At 40.3% G+C, this 17,897-nt stretch overlaps 1 protein-coding gene across 1 annotated transcript in view; it reads left to right on the top strand.

Annotated features, from left to right (window-relative positions):
- Positions 1-17,897, top strand: part of SNTG2 (syntrophin gamma 2) — a 522,138-nt gene that overhangs the window by 306,455 nt on the left and 197,786 nt on the right. The window contains exons 5-6 of the mRNA XM_030555522.1: positions 4,633-4,676; positions 4,794-4,835. Coding sequence (XP_030411382.1) covers positions 4,633-4,676; positions 4,794-4,835 — 86 coding nt within the window. The remainder of the gene's footprint in view (positions 1-4,632; positions 4,677-4,793; positions 4,836-17,897) is intronic.

Genomic DNA, 17,897 nt, shown 5'->3' with positions numbered 1-17,897 from the left:
AATCATGGTTTAAGGACTTCAAGGTGCAGAGAATCTTCCAGCAAGTGATCTGTGCCCCATGCTGCAGAGGAAGGTGAAAAACCCCCAGGGCCTCTGTCAATCTGTCCTGGAGGAAAATTCCTTCCCAACCCCCAATATGGCGATCAGCTAAACCCTTAGCATGTGGCAAGACTCACATGCCAGACACACAGGAAAGAATTCTCTATAGTAAGTCAGATCCCATCCCATCTAACATCCCATCCCAGGCCATTGGGCATATTTACCACTAATAGTCAAAGACCAATTAATTGCTAAAATTAGGCTATCCCATTATACCATCCCCTCCATAAATTTATCAAGCTTAGTCTTGAAGCCAGATATGTCTTTTGCCCTCACTGCTCCCCTTGGAAGGCTGTTCCAGAACTTCACTCCTCTGATGTTTAGAAACCTTTGTCTAATTTCAAGTCTAAATTTCCTGATGGCCAGTTCAATTCAGTCTGAAATACTGTTTTTTTCAGATATAACTTTATGAAATATTATGTCTCCATGCTTTAGTGAAGTCCAGGAATGTTTCATTTACTGATTCTGTGAAAAAAGTGATCAATTTTTTCTGGTATGATACTGATCATTCATTGTTCCATTATCTTTTGAATTGTTAGAGATGCTTTTCTCTCAAGTGGTCCATGTTTTATAAGGGATTAAAGCTACACCTAACAACTGACAATTCCTAGGTTCAGTCTTTTTCTGATTTTGAAGTTCTAGTAGAATATTTGGCCGTGATTTTCTTTTCCCCTGTCATCTCTTACTATGGGTAAGTCTACACTGCGAGAAACCTGCAGCACTAAGTCTTAGAGCCCAGGTCAGCTGACTTGAGCTCAGCTGCAGAGCTCAGACTGGGGGGCTAAAAAGAGCAGTTCAGGTTCAGGTTGGAGCCAGGGCAACCAAATCCATTCCCCTGGAAGGGGTCTCAGAGCTTCGGGTCCAGCCCGAGTCCAAATGTCCAGCCCGAAGCCCAGCCCTGCCCACTGGTCATGCTATTCTGTTCAAGTGGAGCGCACGCCCCAGACAGGAGAGGCAGACAGCTGCGTGGAAGGGATGGAGGCAGGGCTGTGGGCAGTACAGCGCATCAGAGGAGCTGCTGTCATGGGGCGCTGGCTTCTGGGAGCAGTGGCTCCACATTCTGATCCTTTTGCTGCTACAGTTCCTGGGAGAGCCCTGTGGTTCTGTGGATGTAAATCGGTATCCATGGATATCTGCATCCGCGGGTATAAATTTGTATCCACGCACGGCTCTATAAAACAGCTGACCTGGGTCAGCTGTGGCCATACTATGGGTCATTTATTTTAGACATGCCCTTCCTAACAGCTCTAGAGAGCCACATAGGAACTGATATGTATTGGGGACAGCATGGAACTGCCCCACTGCAGGAAAAGGAATTTATCATCTCTGCCTACCTTATTGGGATAGCACACCTACTACTCCATTCCTTCAGAGAGTGAAGAATACTCTTGGTGGTACCCTTCCCATGCACAAGACTTGTTCTGCAGATGAAGGTGGGGAAAGGAACATATGTCCAGCATTCCTTTGCCCCTCCCAGTCCCTTAGAGGGGGTGAGTGTTTCACACAATGAAAGGCATGTGATAGCTTGTGATTCCTTCATAGCAAGACTTCCCTATTTACTCTGTTACTTTTTGTAGTGCTAATGAGGCCAATTCAGTCATGGTGGATGAGGCCCATTCCCAGCAGTTGACAAGAAGTGTGAGTATCAACAGAGGGAAACTTATTTTTTTTAGTGACTGAGCCACTCCCAGTCTTTATTCAGGCCTAATTTGATGGTGTCAAGTTTGCAAATGAATTCCAGTTCTGCAGTTTCTCGTTGAAGTCTGGTTTGGGGTTTTTTTTGTTTGTTTTTTGGCAGAAGAATGGCCATTTTAAGTCTGTTATTGAGTGTTCATGGAGATTGAAATGTTCTCCTACTGGTTTTTGAATGTTACAATTCTTGATGTCTGATTTGTATCCATTTATTCTTTTGCGTAGAGACTGTCCAGTTTACCAATGTACATGGCAGAGGGGCATTGCTGGCAAATGATGGCATATATCACATTGGTAGATGTGCAGGTGAACGAGCCCTTGATAGTGTGGCTGATGTGACTAGGTCCTATGAAGGTGTTCCTTGAATAGAGATGCAGACAGAGTTGGCAATGGGGTTTGTTGCAGGGATTGGTTCAGGGTTAATTAATTTGCAAACTTGACACCATCAAATTAGGTCTGAATAAAGACTGGGAGTGGCTGGGTCACTGCAAAAAGTAATTTTCCCTCTGTTGATATTCACCCCTTCTTGTCAACTGTTGGGAATGGGCTACATCCACCCTAATTGAATTGGCTTCATTAGCACTGATCCCCCACTTGGTAAGGCAACTCCCATCTTTTCATGTGCTATGTATTTATACCTATCTACTTTTTTTCACTCCATACATCTGAGTGTATGGGTTTATGCCCAAATAAATGTGTTAGTCTCTAAGGTGCCACAAGGACTCCTCATTGTTTTTGTGTAAGACAGTGTTTGTAGATGTAGTGCTTCTTGTGAAAGAATGGATATGGTGATGCCTTTGAGTTTAAAATATACCTATTTTTCAGTACTTTCTGCCTTCCAATACTATGCATTCACCTGCTTTTTGATCCAGTAAAATATTTTAACCTCTATTTCGTCTTCTCGTACATACTTGTAACTGACTGTTGTCTGGGTATCTAAATGGTGTGCCCTTTAGAATAGGGTTCATCACTGTCAGTGACATTCTGGAGAGAGCCATCTTCCATTTTAAATTTAAACTCATGGACTGGAGCATAAATTGTAGGACATTTACTGATCTCAACCCAGAGCAGATCCCTCAGCAATGTCATTAGGAAGTTTGCACAACAATCAAGCATACAGCATGGCTTTTACAGAGTAACTACACATTAACTTCTTATTGCTAAGTGCCTTATTCTGATGATCACTCGTTGGAATAATATGCTCACCTTTCTGACCACGGCAATCAGGAGGTGCATTTGCAGAACATGTAGGTGTACCCAAGCTAGCTTTGACTGACCACACTTGCTAAAAATAGCAGTATAGTTGTGGTGGTATGGGTGATGACACAGGCTAGCCAACTGAGTACAATTCCACCTGGGACTATAAGTAGATAAACAGGGGGCTATCCTGTGTCACCACTTATTCCACCACAGCAACACTGCTATTTTTAGTGAGCTAGCATGATTAGAGGTAGCCTGGGTGTAGGGTGACCAGATGTCCCAATTTTATTGGGACAGTCCTGATTTTTGGGTCTTTTTCTTATACAGGCTTCTATTACCCCCCAACTCCTTTCCCAGTTTTTCATATTTGCTGTCTGGTAACACTACCTGGGTGTGCCTACTTATGCTGTCCCAACTGCAGCATAGACATATCCTATGTTTCTTTTGTTTGTATTTCTCTCACTATAGGGTGACTTTATATATATACCTACACCAGAGATTGCAAGCATGATTATTCTTTTTTAAATACAAGGTAAGTTAGAATCCCCCCAAAAGCATTTTCTTTACATTAATAATATCTACAAGCTGTAATTTAAAAGAGATTAATGGAAAAATAATTAAATGTTGCCTAAATACTAACAAATATTAAGTAAAGGTACTTATTTTATCCAACCAAAGTGATGGCAGCAAATTCAACTCTGATGTAACTCCAATGTCTTCAGAACTATTTTGAATGGAAGCTTCATTGTTCATATTGTCAAATCCAATATGGCAGAAGCTGAGAAAGTACTGTGTGGTCAGACTCCATTTCAATCTCCCAAAATATTAAGTTGAGTGTTATATTTTTCAAATCTTGTAAGTCTCAGGCCCAGATATGTGCTTAACTTTCAGCAGATGAGTAGTCTCAAAAGAGACTACCTGGGTGCTTCTGGTTAACCAAATCAGTGTTTGCAGGGTCAGGGTGTGAACAGTGGAGGAGATGGTAAGCTCCCTGAATGCACATTGAAAACACATGTCATCAGAAGTAGGTGAAATTCACCTCCCAAAAGTGACTGTTCACATTTGAAGCAGATTTGTTGTGTGTGCTCCTTCAGGGTGTCATTTCTGTTGATTTCAGGATGTAGAAAATATGCATATTACTAGTTGAAATAATGTGTTGTGTTGTTCTACTGAACAGAGCAAACTCAAACTTCATCTTAAATAGTTTTATTAAATTCTAGGCACAGCTTCTTTAATTATACCAGTCCCTGTAAATTTGTTCCAAGCAATAAATAAATAAATAAGATGTTAAGTAGCTTCTAGAAATCCTATTTTACTGTCTGAGCAAGACTAATGAAAAATGTGAATCACACTTTCCACATAATTTAATGAAATCATTCATTAGTGAGAAATGACATTTGTGTTCCATATTAAATAAATCATTTGTGCATGGAAAGTAACTCTCTTAATTTGCTTAAAATTGGTACCAATCTATTTAGCTTTACTGGATGATTCCTGATTGTTATGCCACTGGCATTTTCACAAGAAAAGTAGTTTAAAATGTTTCACAGTTACAAAGAGCGTGCTTAAGCAAGTATTGAAGCATTATATGTCATTAATTAAGTCTTTCACTTAACATACTGCTTTTTGTAACCCCCACAGCTGACCAAACAGGAATGTTATTTATAGGAGATGCACTAATACAGGTCAGTAAATTGTACATTTATTCCACACACATATTTGTTTTAAGTGTGTTTTAATGTTTATTTTTATTACATTATTTATATGTTACAAATCACTTTCTATGGTATATTCATTTTTAGGTTAATGGCATAAATGTAGAAGGTGCTTCCCATGAAGAAGTGGTAAGTTTTATGTAACTTTTATACTTTGATTTCAGACAAAATATTTCAGGTGCATATAAAAATAATGAAAATGATGGCATGTTGTGTACCCTGTATTCAGTATGGCACTGAGCCTACATTTCCTTAAATGGGAACTTTGCCATTGACTTCAGTCAGATCTGGATCTCACACTATATTGCTACAAAATAAATACTGCACAAAAAACTGCTTAAATCCATAGGAAAAAGATGCTGCAACACAGTCCAGATACCTGACATTATCTTTCTAATGCATGAAAAGTTTCTTCCATATAAACCATTCATAAAGCTACTACTCACCCTTGAAATTGCATATAGTACACTAAGACATCCATGTGCCTACACAAGAATAAACAGTTTTATTCTTTAAGACCTACTGCTGAAAATATGAAGACTATGCATTGTCAGTTAGTCTATGATACAGTTGTAAATGTTGAAAAGATAATTTTCATAGGCATTCACAATCCAGTATGAATACACTGGAAAAATTTCTTATTCCCATATGTGATAGGATTCACCATTCACCACTGGGCTGGTGCCTCCTTCTGGTACTCTGTCAATTCCTCTGTCTCTGTTGCCCCCGTAGCCTCTTTTGCAGCCTCAGAAACCACAGTGTCCTCTTTGTGGCTCAGCCCTCTGGCTGTGACACTATCTATGTTTCCCCTTTCCGGGTGGATTTTGCTCCTCAATAGTCCTAGGCAGTCTTCCTCCTCATAGCTTCAGTGCCATTCACCCAGTTGCTGGTAGGGAACCCAGGCCTGATTACTTCTCTGGATTCCAGCCCAGAGACCTTCAGTTCAGCAGTCTGGGCCTTCTCTCTCTGGCCTCACTGTTCTCTCCCTGGGCTGCCTCCTACTAATGGTTCACCTTTTCTTCCTGGGCCTACCAGTTCCCAAAGTCTCCTCACTTTTCCCAAGGAGCTAGACATTGCTATTTGCAGAATCAAGTAACTTTTCTGCTTAATCTCAAAGAAGCAGTATCTTGTTGGAAACATGGGGATATCTAATGTACAGAGTGAACAGTATCATGTGAAGCTGTGACTTGGTGCTAAGACATTACACGACCTTTTATAACTTGCAGGCTCTCTGAGGCAGGGACCATTTCTGTTATTGTATGTGTGCAGTGCCTAGCACAATCGAGCACTGTTCTGTCATGAGGGCCTCTAGGTATTGGAATACAAATAAAAATAACATGTTAATAAACATGATGTGTACTTAATAAGGATTATTTAGTCTTTCCATAAATGCCTTAGCTTGGCTTTTGGATGTAAAGAATAAAATATTTGGACTGGAGAGAATGGGAGAAATAGAGAAAGCATAGCTAATATACAGTAATTTAGGATTTCCATTCCAGATATAAATCATATGTGAGAGATTATCAGATGTGAAGAAAGATCATTTGTTTGTTGCCAAATAAAGTATGTAAGGGTTAGTCCAAGGTGGAGAGGATTGTTCCAGTTTAGTCCAGCAAGATTCCTAAATAAAAGTCAAAGATTGTTTTGAACTGGGAATGTAGAAAATAAATTTAAAATAAATAAATAAAGTCTGAAACATGCATACTTGCTTTTCCTTTTTTCTGCTGAAGCCAACTAATTTTTGGGAGACCCTAATTCCAATGATTTTTGTATCATTTTTTATGAGTCTTAAAGTGAATGGAACTATGATAGACAGAACAATGTACTACCTCTAGTTAAAACAATGAGGAGTCCTTGTGGCACCTTAGAGAATAACAAATTTATTTGGGCATAAATTTTCATGGGCTAGAACCCACTTCATCGGATGCATGAAGTGAAAAATACAGGAACAGGTTTAAATACAACATAGGATAGAGGTTGCTTTATGAAGTGTGAGGTCAGTCAAACAAGATAAATCAATTAGCAGCAGGATATCAAGGGAGGAAAAATAACTTCTGAAGTGGTAAGAGAGTGGTCCATTACAGACAATTGACAGGAAAGTATCTTCTTGTCTGATACCTCTAGTTAGAACATTTATTTTGATAATATTCATCTGGGATATTCAAAAAGGGACTGTCTTCCAGTGACTTAAATTCTGGGGAGGAATATGATTTGATTGAATATTTGGTTTACTTAAAAGAAAAATTATCAAAAGAGGTTTTCTTAATTGTTTTATAGAACTGAGATGGCAAGAGAATCCATCTTATCATAATTGAATAGAAGTTTCTCATTGGGGAAAAACAAATTCTCTTCTCTCTGCTTCATTGAAAAGGGTATTCCTTTTTAAAATGAATTGTGGTTGCATTCTTATGAGGAAAACACTATAAAGCATGGAATTATCCTTTTACTATAGAACACATTATTCTTTTATGTAATTCCTGTCATATACTTGTCAGTGCTTAGATACCATGGTGATAGGAACCTTAGAAATATCTCAGACAGCTGGATAATTGGGCAAATGTCATTAAAGCCTTTACCACTGGAAATCACACATCGGAGACTAGAAAACTGATAAGCAAAGTGTTACTCCTTTTATTTGCAGAAAGCTTTACCATCAGACTGAATAAGGTATTGCCTAAAACAATAAAGTTTAATAGGTCCAGACAATCAATGGGCAATGATTTGCCTTATTTGGCATATATCATGATTATTGGGCCAAATCTTGAGAGATGCTCCTGTTATCAATAAGAGAGAAGAATGCTCAGCTCCCCTAAGGATTTGTTCCATTATTATTGCCATTATTAAATTTAGAGCACACCACCATAATGTTTACTGTCTCTCTAAGCTAATAGTGTTTGCTATAGCACATTTGATCGATCAGCCTGATTGAAAATTAGCCAGATCAATTTAATCTTGTATACAAACTACATACAGCACTTCTCTGGAACCCAACCCAACACAGTAGTGATTAAAAGTTCTCACCAGCCGACAGCTGTTCATTGGCTATGTGGAAATGAATATGGTAGCCTAAACTTAGTTCCTGGTGGACAAGTTTTCACATCTCAAAAAACACCCCTACAGCTTGTGCTAATGGCACTAACTTTTGATGGTCTCATTAAAAAGGTGAAGGACTGAATGGGCAAGGAGACTAAACCTCCCCTTTCTTATGTAGCTATGATCCCAGGTCAGGGTTAAAATACTGTTATGTGACCTCATGGTTATTTCCTGATGGATAAGTCTAGTCAGGCCAAATCCTCAAAATAATGACCCAGGCACAGTAAGCAATGCAACCCCGACCATTTATTATTGGCAGAACTCCTGTTTTCGACATCATCAGCAGGACAATTTCCCTATCTCCTGATGCAGGAAGCATACCCCTACATTGAACTTCTTCACAGAGTTACTTTCCACCAGCTGGGAGGAGCCACACTCCTTCAAGGCTGTTTCAGGAAATGCCAAGAGATATTCATTCAGCCAGCCAGTACAGTACCTTGATTACATTGCATTGGTGAGAAAGATTGGAGAAATGCTGCTGCTGTGTGTGTAATCAATATGTGATACCTAATGAGAAACCTAAACAAAACATATATAGAAACAATTCTAAACAATATAGCCAAAAGCTCCAGAGGAGAAAGAGCTTTCTACTCCTTCTGTTGGGGAAAAGAGACAAGTGCTGATATAGAGTTTTATTTGCCTACATAGAACCTTAATAAAGCTGAATCATTAAGCTAGGTTAAGTGGTGGTTCTTCAAGGTGGAACTGGTCAAGCATCTCCCTTGGAACTGGAGATAGACCTGCAAATTGGACAACTATGTGTCACTGAGGCAAATCATGAGTAGAGTTGGCGCATGCTTGATGTGGTGCAGTCATGGGACTCTCAGCTTGGGACATTCTCACCCGTGAGTAGGAAGGGAGTTAGGTGTACTACTGCCAAATAGCTTGAGGGGTGTTGTTATTCTGTGTGTGTGTGTGTATATATAAAAATAATTTGGTTTCTTTGTGTTCCCACATTTATGAATGTGTTCCCTTCCCACTAACAAAGGTTTACTTGTTTGTAAACAGACTTGGAATGCTTGCAAGTGGGGAAATTCTGGCTGTTAAGGACACCTAAGATGGGTTTGTTTCATTTTCCTAAGTTTCTGGGAGGGGTCTTGAGTCAGTTCATATATTGGTAAAGAGGAACACTAGATACATTGAACCCAGCCCTCACTGCTGCTCTTAACCACCTGGCAGAAGGTTTACATTCATAATCTCACTTTTATTCTGATTACTTACAATATTGTGTCACCTAACAAGGAGCTAAGTCACTCGGGGACAGTGGCCACTGAAACACAGCACATGGTGTAGAATCTAATTAGTTGTATTCTTTGAAAATAGTTTGCAAGAGTTCTCTTTGTATCTTTCAGAATGTCAGGGCAACTTTCAAGTCCTAGGGAGACCTTAGAGAGTGTTTTCCTTGCTATTAATTTTTACCATTTCAGAATAATTGCTAATCCAACCATCAGCTAGGGAGGAGCTATGGCCTGCTGCAGGCTGTTAAATTCTCTCTCTATTTTAAGCTGAAGGTTTCCTGTATATGTTCATTTGTAGTTTAGTGAAAGTTGTTCAGTTTGGATAAATGTGTAATTGAACACTAATTTCAGATCTAAGCAAAGGGCCATCAGCAGCAGCAATGGGTGAGGAGGCTGGGAGAACAGGACCTTTTTGGCCTCTGAAGCACAACTGGAGCCCTTGGGATCTTACCTCAGGATGACTGATGCTGGCAGCACCTCCATAAGTGGCCTCCTATGTGACAACCAGCACTTCCAGGGGTGGAATTTAAAAGCTCCCAGCTACCCTGAAAGCCCAACAACCAGCTGGAGCTCCCAGCAGCAATGGCAACAATAATGCAGCTTCACAGCAAACTGCCTTTCCTGTCCTCTTCTACTCCTAATAGCAGAGCTTGCCTTTCTCTACATCAAAACTTTTTAGGGCATGTCTATACTGCCCCACAGTTTGGACTACAGGGTTCCAAACAGCAGTGTGCACCAAAGTGCTGTGCTGTAACTCCCCTATGTGGACATTGCAGGTGTGAACTAAAAGATTCCTGTTTTGCAGTGCCCTTAGTCTTCTAGTCCCTGGGTGCTGGTGTTAATGGTGTTTTTTTTTTGTTATCCATTTGTTCTTTGCCACCTGATAACTTGTCTTGTCAGTTCTACCTTACCATGTCGTCTGTACCTTTCTTCCCCCATTTTTCCTAGTCTCAACACCTCCCCAAGGGTACATTCTTCTTGCCCTTATCATTTTCTTCTACCTTCCCATTCACTTCCGCTGTTGCATAGGCATCTTACAACCAGATAAAAGTACTGAAATATGCAGAGGGAATCCTCAGGTTACCAGTAAATCAGCTTTGTGTTGGTACACAAAGATAAATTGGCCACAGTGGGGGTGGCTCTGTGTGTTCATTCCTGAAGCAAGTGCTTCAGTCCCATCAAAGTAAATGGGAATTAAGTGTTTTATTGGATCAAGGCCTTAGAATATATGAAGTGGAGCTGGCTTATACAGGAATGCGCTCTGAGATTTACTTTCACAATTTCTGGAATGTTATGTCTTTAATTATTTTATCTGGATCACACTCATTACGGGTAGCATAAAATACACTAAACAAAAAAGAAACAATTCCAGGGAAGATTGGAAATTGCACTCTAAACTTGGTGTAATCTGTGCATTGAGACCATATATGTTTTCATTTTCACACTATCAGAAGACACAGGTCTGGCTCATCAAATCATGACAGCCTTCAAAACACCATGGATATTGGTAAAAGATTGGATGTATTCCAAGTGAGTTTACAATTGCTGCAGATAAAAAGTTTGAAAACTTCAGTTCAAGAAAGTTGATGGCTGAAAGATAAGTTGAAAACATGGAGATGAAGATTGATGGAAATGATACTAGTATAATAAATTGTGCAAGAGACTCTGAAGTACTGAAAATAATTGAATATCCGTGAAAATAAGCTTATTGTTAGAAATATGATTTGTGGGGATTCAAAGAGGTGAAGACGGGAAACGGTGGTATAGTTTTTGTTTGATTGAGCTGGTGAAGGATTATTTTGCCTCCACAGTAGCTAATCAGATCCTCACCTTATATCGTACAAACAGAACACACTTCTTATGTTTATTAAAACAAGGAGTGGATATGTATTGTTTCCTCCTTTAATACTTTATTTGAAAGCCTACGTCTGTAACACATTTTTCTTCAATGGTAATTTCCTACAAAAAGCAAAATTCAACACCCTTCAAGTCAATGGAGAGATTCCTATTAACTTCAGTGGAGCTTGGTCAGGCCTTTTGATACCATATAAGTAATGTTTGTCAGTGGCTTTCTTTCATCTCAGTGCTCCCTGCTTTGTCAGCCTTTGTCACCTGACAGATTTGAGAATGTGCCACATTCACTATACTGTTTTCTGTAGTACTACATTGGATGAAAGTAGTATGTTACAGAGGTCTGGGGAAGATGGAGAAGGGAAGGTTTACATGACGATTTTAAAGGATTGCTTTAACAAGACTCTTATTTGTTTACATTTAGTTTTAGACTATTGTCAGATCATTGCTGGCAAGGATCATGTCCATGCAAAGAATTTCGTATCTTAGAAAAGTCTGTAGTACGTCAAACTATGCTGTGCCACCAACATTTACCCACAGCCCACGTGTTGTGGGAATGTAGTCATAAATTGTGTATGTATAGCATATAGTAATATGATGTATTTAGTGTAGCTGGTCAAATAATGTCTCGTTCATTTTTCCCATTGAATTCATGACTAAATTTCTCTATTATGTGACCAGATCTAATGTTACAGATACCATAATATTGTAACCACTGACAGAGGACTCTCTTTAAAAATGACTTGTAACAGGTATAATGGCCTTTTAAGATCAGAGGGGAAGCTTCAGGGTGAAGCTAACTCATTTCAGTCATTCTGCAACAGATAAAGACCCAAAGAATGACAGAGGCAGATGCTGTGGGTATGTCTTCACTGCAGATATACTTCGGGCTGTTTCCTGGGTTTTAGCCCAAATCTTCCTACTGTCTACACACACAAATCTTTTACTCTGGTCTTAGCTAGTATCTGGAAAATTCCTATACAACTGTTCTTTTTAGGTCCTGGGATCAGGGGCCTTCCAGTGTAGGGCAGGGCAGAGCAGAGCACTATGTCTCTGCCAAACAGGGCAAGTTCTATAAACCAGGGCAACATATAATCTCCCTTCTTTGTCATACGAAGGGAAACACTGGTAAAAAGAAGACCGGCTACTAACCTCTCCCAGGCCAGAGAGAATGAGACTGAATTTAACTGACTATGCCTCCCAGTTGTGGCGTAGCACTGCCAAACTCCCCACCCACGGAGGAATGCCTGGGGAGAAAGGGATGTTTGATTGTGCAGATTTTTGTTTTATGTATCTGAGAGGCTTTACTGCCAGTCCTGGCAGAGATGAGTGGAGGTAATGTAAAGGGCCAGCTTGATGAAGCCAGTAATGACTGTTGAGTTGGTGATATAGAATACTCAGTATTTACTGCTCCAGGTACACCTGATAAACATGGTAAGTTTCAGTACTTAAGAAGAGATAGCATGGCATCATAATTGCTGAGGAATTGTAAAATCTGAAATGCTGTGTCAGTCTGTGTAAAATTTCTGCATGTACTAGGAAGGTAACCATACTCCTCTTGATGTGTGTTTATAATTTTCATTGGTATTAGTTTTTCTAGGAATATGTTAACTGTTGGAAAATATGGGCCTCAAACCTCAGTTTTTCTCTCAAATTAAACTGAAATCTACCACACAAGCAAAACTGGGTGAGCACTTCACATGTGGTTCCTATTAGAGATGTTCTAGACCTGGAACCTTGTATCCAATCCCCTTCAAGTGTCTTAAGGTTTTGGTATTTCAGATAAAAACTTGATCTTGTAGCCAGAACACCAGTACTATTGAGTTTTGCAAAACAAAAGCACAGCTCTCTTGACCAACTTTAGTCTTTATTCTGTTTGACTATATTGGGAGCAATCCTGACATCCTCATTCTGTTTGGTTTTTTTTGTTTCTTTTTTTTAAACTCAGCCCATACATGGGCAAAGTCCCCATTGATCCCAGTTTTAGTTGAGAAGAAAAATGAATAAGGGTCTCAGGGTTTGGTATCTTACTTGTATAAGCCAGAAACATCAAGAATTGGGAGAAAAAATGGGAGGAAGGACTCTTGATATTCCATTATTACTCTATATTAAATGGAAAAGCGATAAACATTTTGTCTTTTCTATGTTTTCAATTTTTGGCATATTATTGTGTTGATGAATGCAGTGCTCCCTTAAGCCTGGTTTTGCTCAGTGCCTATTTTTGATTTTACAGGGTATCCCAAAGTAGAATATCTGAAATCACTATACTATAATTGTGTCATACAAATCTACAGGCATTTGTTCTTTTTGGTTGGTGTTCATAAGCTCTGTCTGTCAATATTGCTTAGGAAATTTGTATCTTTCTCTCTTACTGCAATAGCTAAAATGAAATATGACATGTCAAACTTCTGTGAACTAGAGTAGGTTCTGGAATACTATAGTACTGGACAGTGAATGGTAAAAACATTAATCTTACCTTAGCATTAAAATGTGAACTATTTTTGGAAGCCACATGAAAAGCAACAGCTGACTGCTGGTCTCAGATAATCTCTCTACCTGGTTTTGCTAAGTATGACTACTGGAGCAAATTCAGAATTTCACACTGAAGAGAACTGTTCTGCTGGGCTTACAGAGATCTCTGGTTTTAAAATTAAAAATGACAATCAAAATTGTTACAGGCCTGCAATCTGTGCCTCAGTGATCTTGATGGAACTCAAATTCAGAGATCTTATAGAGGTTGCTAATTTGCTGAAACCCAACTAAATCGAGGGGGAGCCCCAATCCTGCAAATGCCTATGGACATCTTTAAATTTTAAGGATGTGAACAGTCCTATTGAAGTCAAATAGCTATGGTTTATCTTCTGACCAAATAAGGTTAACCTTGATACATAAAAATTCACTCTAATCCCCAATAGTGATAAAGAATGTGTACAGAAGTAATATAATATGTAACATGTAGAGACTAAACAATTCTATTACATAAAATAGAAAAGACAGGAATGAGCATCTAGAATAGAAAAAGCAGACCAAAGCTGTTCTTAGAACAGGCTATTATATACTACACAGAATTACTTTTTTTCCTTTATGTAGTAAGCTATCCTGTTTTTGAATATACTTTAACTATTTCATAAATGTAGTCATCTAAATTAAAGTTTGGGGCCCAGATCCTGAAAACACTTATGCATGTTCCTTCACTTTAAGTACAGAAGTAGGCCCATTGAAGTGACTCAATAAAACGGAAATAAACATTGACAAGAGAAAGGGCAATAGTCAGTGGAACTAGTCACGGATCTGCAAGGAACCAGCCTTTCAAATACAAAATTGTGAGGCCTGGCTGTGTTCAAGAAAGAAACTCTTTATGATGTCAGTCTCATGAGTTATTTCCCTGTTTCTGATCTTCCATTGGGAGGTAAATTACTGAGAAAATTAAAGCAAGACAATTCTGGCAATATCTTGAGGCCTCAGATCTTTTAAGTCCCTTTCAGTCTGGTTTTAGAACTGATTATGTATAGAGTATAGAGACCTTGTTTACTTTGTTCACTGATAATCTCATAACAAAGATCAGTGGTGAAATCTTGGCATCATGGAAGTCAGTAGCAAAATTCTCATTGACTACTGTTGGGGCCATGATTTCATCCAAAGTCTCTATATGTTGATTCTTTTAGGTCTATCATCTGTCTTTGATCACCCTGGTTATTAAGGTGTTGATCTGTCTGGCAGGGCTGGATGAAGTCATGTTTGAATGAGAACTGTGACAGAGTGCTAGTTGTAGTATTCTGGTTACAGAGGTTGCTGCAACACAGAGAAGTCTGCAGGCTTAATTGGAGCAATCAACTGTTTCTAGTGGGGATCACTGACAATTGGTGGCAATTGCTGGGCTAATGAGACAGTTAGCTCAGAAACTGGGAAGACATTAATTGGTAGGAACAGGAAGCAGGAGGAAGCTCAGAAGGTGAACTGGATGGAGGAAAGAAGCTGTGTTGAAGGTGACACGTGTTGTATACCTGTACTTATGTCCTGTCCTGGTTGGAACAGAGGATTAAAGGTACACGCAGATGACACTAAGCTGGGGGGAGAGGTATATATGCTGGAAGGTAAGGATAGGGTCCAGAGTGACCTAGACAAATTGGATGATTGGGCCAAAAGAAATCTGATGAGGTTCAACAAGGACAAGTGCAGAGTCCTGCACTTAGGAAGAAAGAATTCTATGCACCACTACAGGCTAGGGACCAACCGGCTAAGCTGCAGTTCTACAGAAAAGGACCTGGGGATTACAGTGGATAAGAAGCTGGGTATGAATCAGCAGTGTGCCCTTGTTTCCAAGAAAGCCAATGGCATATTCGGCTATATTAGTAGAAACATTGCCAGCAGATCAAGGGAAATGATTATTCCCCTCTGTTCAGCACTGGTGAGGCTGTCCAGTTTTGGTCCTCCCACTACAGAAGAGATGTGGACAAATTGGAAAGAGTCCAGCGGAGGGCAACAAAAATTATTAGGGGGCTGGGAAAATGATTTATGAGGAGAGGCTGAGGGAACTGGGATTATTTAGTCTGCAGAAAAGAAGAGCGAGGGGGAATTTGATAGCAGCCTTCAACTACCTGAAGGGGGTTCCAGAGACGATGGAGCTAGTCTGTTCTCTGTGGTGGCAGATGACAGAACAAGAAGCAATAGTCTCAAGTTGCCGTGGGGGAGGTTTAGGTTGGATATTAGGAAACACTATTTCACTAGGAAGGTGGCGAACCACTGGAATGTGTTACCTAGAGAGGTAGTGAAATCTCCATCCTGAGAGGTTTTTAAGGCCCGGCTTGACAAAGCTTTGGCTGGGATGATTTTGTTGATGTTGGTCCTGCTTTGAGCAGAGGATTGGTTTAGATGTCCTCCTGAGGTCTCTTCCAACCCTAATATTCTATGATTCTACACATGCTGGAAAAATAACAGACTATGTGTTTGGGACTGAGACCACGCACAAAAAATGCATCTTTCAAGAAAACCCAACCTGGGATGGAAGACATGTGGAGTGACCAGCTACCCCATCAAAAAAGATGGTAGTGAGGGAAGGAGGGGAGGGTTCCTTTCACAACCTGTGCCACTTCTACACGTACAGAGAAAGAGGCTTCCTTGATACCCATGAGGGGAGAATGATCAGTAAAGGTGGATGGATCAGGTCCCTTAAGTAGGAAGAGTTTTCCAGCCCTGCCATACAATCTGGGACCCCTTAGGAAATGGGTACACTGCAGATAGAAATGCCTCCCAGCCCAGGTAGGTAGCCTCGCACTAGCTCTCCTTGAACTAGCTTGCCAAAAAATAGCAGTGTGGATGTTATGGCATGGGCTAGCCAAGTATGGAACAAAGGGGTTGGGCACATTTCCATTCAGGTGAGTAGCCCATGCTGCCATCCATGTGCCAACATCCACACTGCTTTTTTTAGTGTGCTATCTTGAATAGAGCTAGCATGTGTCCATCTTCCCAGGCTGAAAGGCACATCCCAGCTGCAGTGTACACAGACACTTAGGACCCAAGCGTGAGTAATCAGATGGTCTCATGCAGAGTTGGACTTGGTCTTCTGACAGGTACATGCTTGGTCCCTCAGGTATCTTTGACCAAAGCGCTATTCTCCATCACCCTGAGTTCAAGGTGAGTGGGGGACAGGAAATGACCAAGGTAATGTTACTGTTTCTTAAGAAGAACACTGAGGATGTATCTGAAAAGCACTTTTAAATATAAACAGTTTTAAACATAGAAAAAGTTTTGATTACTTTCCTAATGAATGTAAACACTTTATTGCAAAGTATAACTGGAACTATAGCCTATTCTGTGAATAAAATATAAAAAATGTGATACTTTTGGAAAACTTATCACTAAGATACTATATTATCTCAATATTCACTTACCGCTCACCATGTCAGGAAGTTATTTCCTGTAACTAGCACATGTTTGAGTAATATAGGTTCAGTAGAGTGGAAATAAGGACTCAGTGTTTGTAAAAAGGATAGTGAACTTGTGCTGGGAAAAGTGTGTATGTATGTTTTTCCTTGGGCAGCACAGGGAGATATGAAATAGAATAATTAAATAAAGCATACTGTGTTCCAGAGAGACCACATAGGAGTTCCAAGGAAAAGGAGAATGAGGTAATATGTTTTATTGGATCAACTTTGGTGAAAGACACAAGCTTTCAAGCTACACAGAGCTCATCTTCAGGTCTGGGAAAGGCTACACTTGCAGGTGTGCAGCGCTGGGAGTTATAGCTGTCTTTGTACAGCTGTGTAGGGAAAGCGCTGCAGTGTGGCCACACTGACAGCTATCAGTGCTGTAGGGTGGCTATTGCAATCTGGAAGCTGGCAACTCCAGACAGCTACCGATCGGTCGTGAACCAGTTTGGAGTGGGAAAGTCGACCGTTGGAATCATGTTGATGCAAGTTTGCAGGGCCATTAATTGCATCCTGCTAAGAAGAACTGTGACTCTGAGGAACATGCAGGACATTCTGGATGGCTTTGCACAAATGGGTTTCCCTAACTGTGGATGGGCGATAGATGGGATGCATATTCCTATTCTGGCACCACCCCACCTAGCATCCAAGTACATTAATCGGAAGGGGTATTTCTCTATGGTTCTCCAGGCGCTTGTGGATCATCGTGGGCAATTCATTGACATTTACACAGGCTGGCCTGGAAAGGTGCATGATGCACGCATCTTTCGGAACAGAGGCTTGATCAGGAAGCTGCAGGCCGGGACTTTTTTCCCAGACCGGAAGATCACAGTAGGGGACGTCAAAATGCCCATTGTGATCCTTGGAGACCCTGCTTACCCGTTAATGCCTTGGCTCATGAAACCGTATACAAGGAAGCTTGACAGGAGCAAGGACCGGTTCAACTACAGGCTGAGCTGTGCCGAATGACTGTGGAGTGTGCTTTTGGCCGTTTAAAAGGACGCTGGAGATCTCTTTATGGGAAGTAGACTTGGGGGAAAGCAGCATCCCTGCGGTTATATCCGCGTGCTGTACCCTCCATA

This window comes from Gopherus evgoodei, chromosome 3 (assembly GCF_007399415.2).
Source record: "Gopherus evgoodei ecotype Sinaloan lineage chromosome 3, rGopEvg1_v1.p, whole genome shotgun sequence".
Classification (NCBI taxonomy): Eukaryota; Metazoa; Chordata; order Testudines; family Testudinidae; genus Gopherus; species Gopherus evgoodei.
Note: the sequence above shows the minus strand (reverse complement) of the source record. Positions and strands in the feature narration are given on the sequence as shown.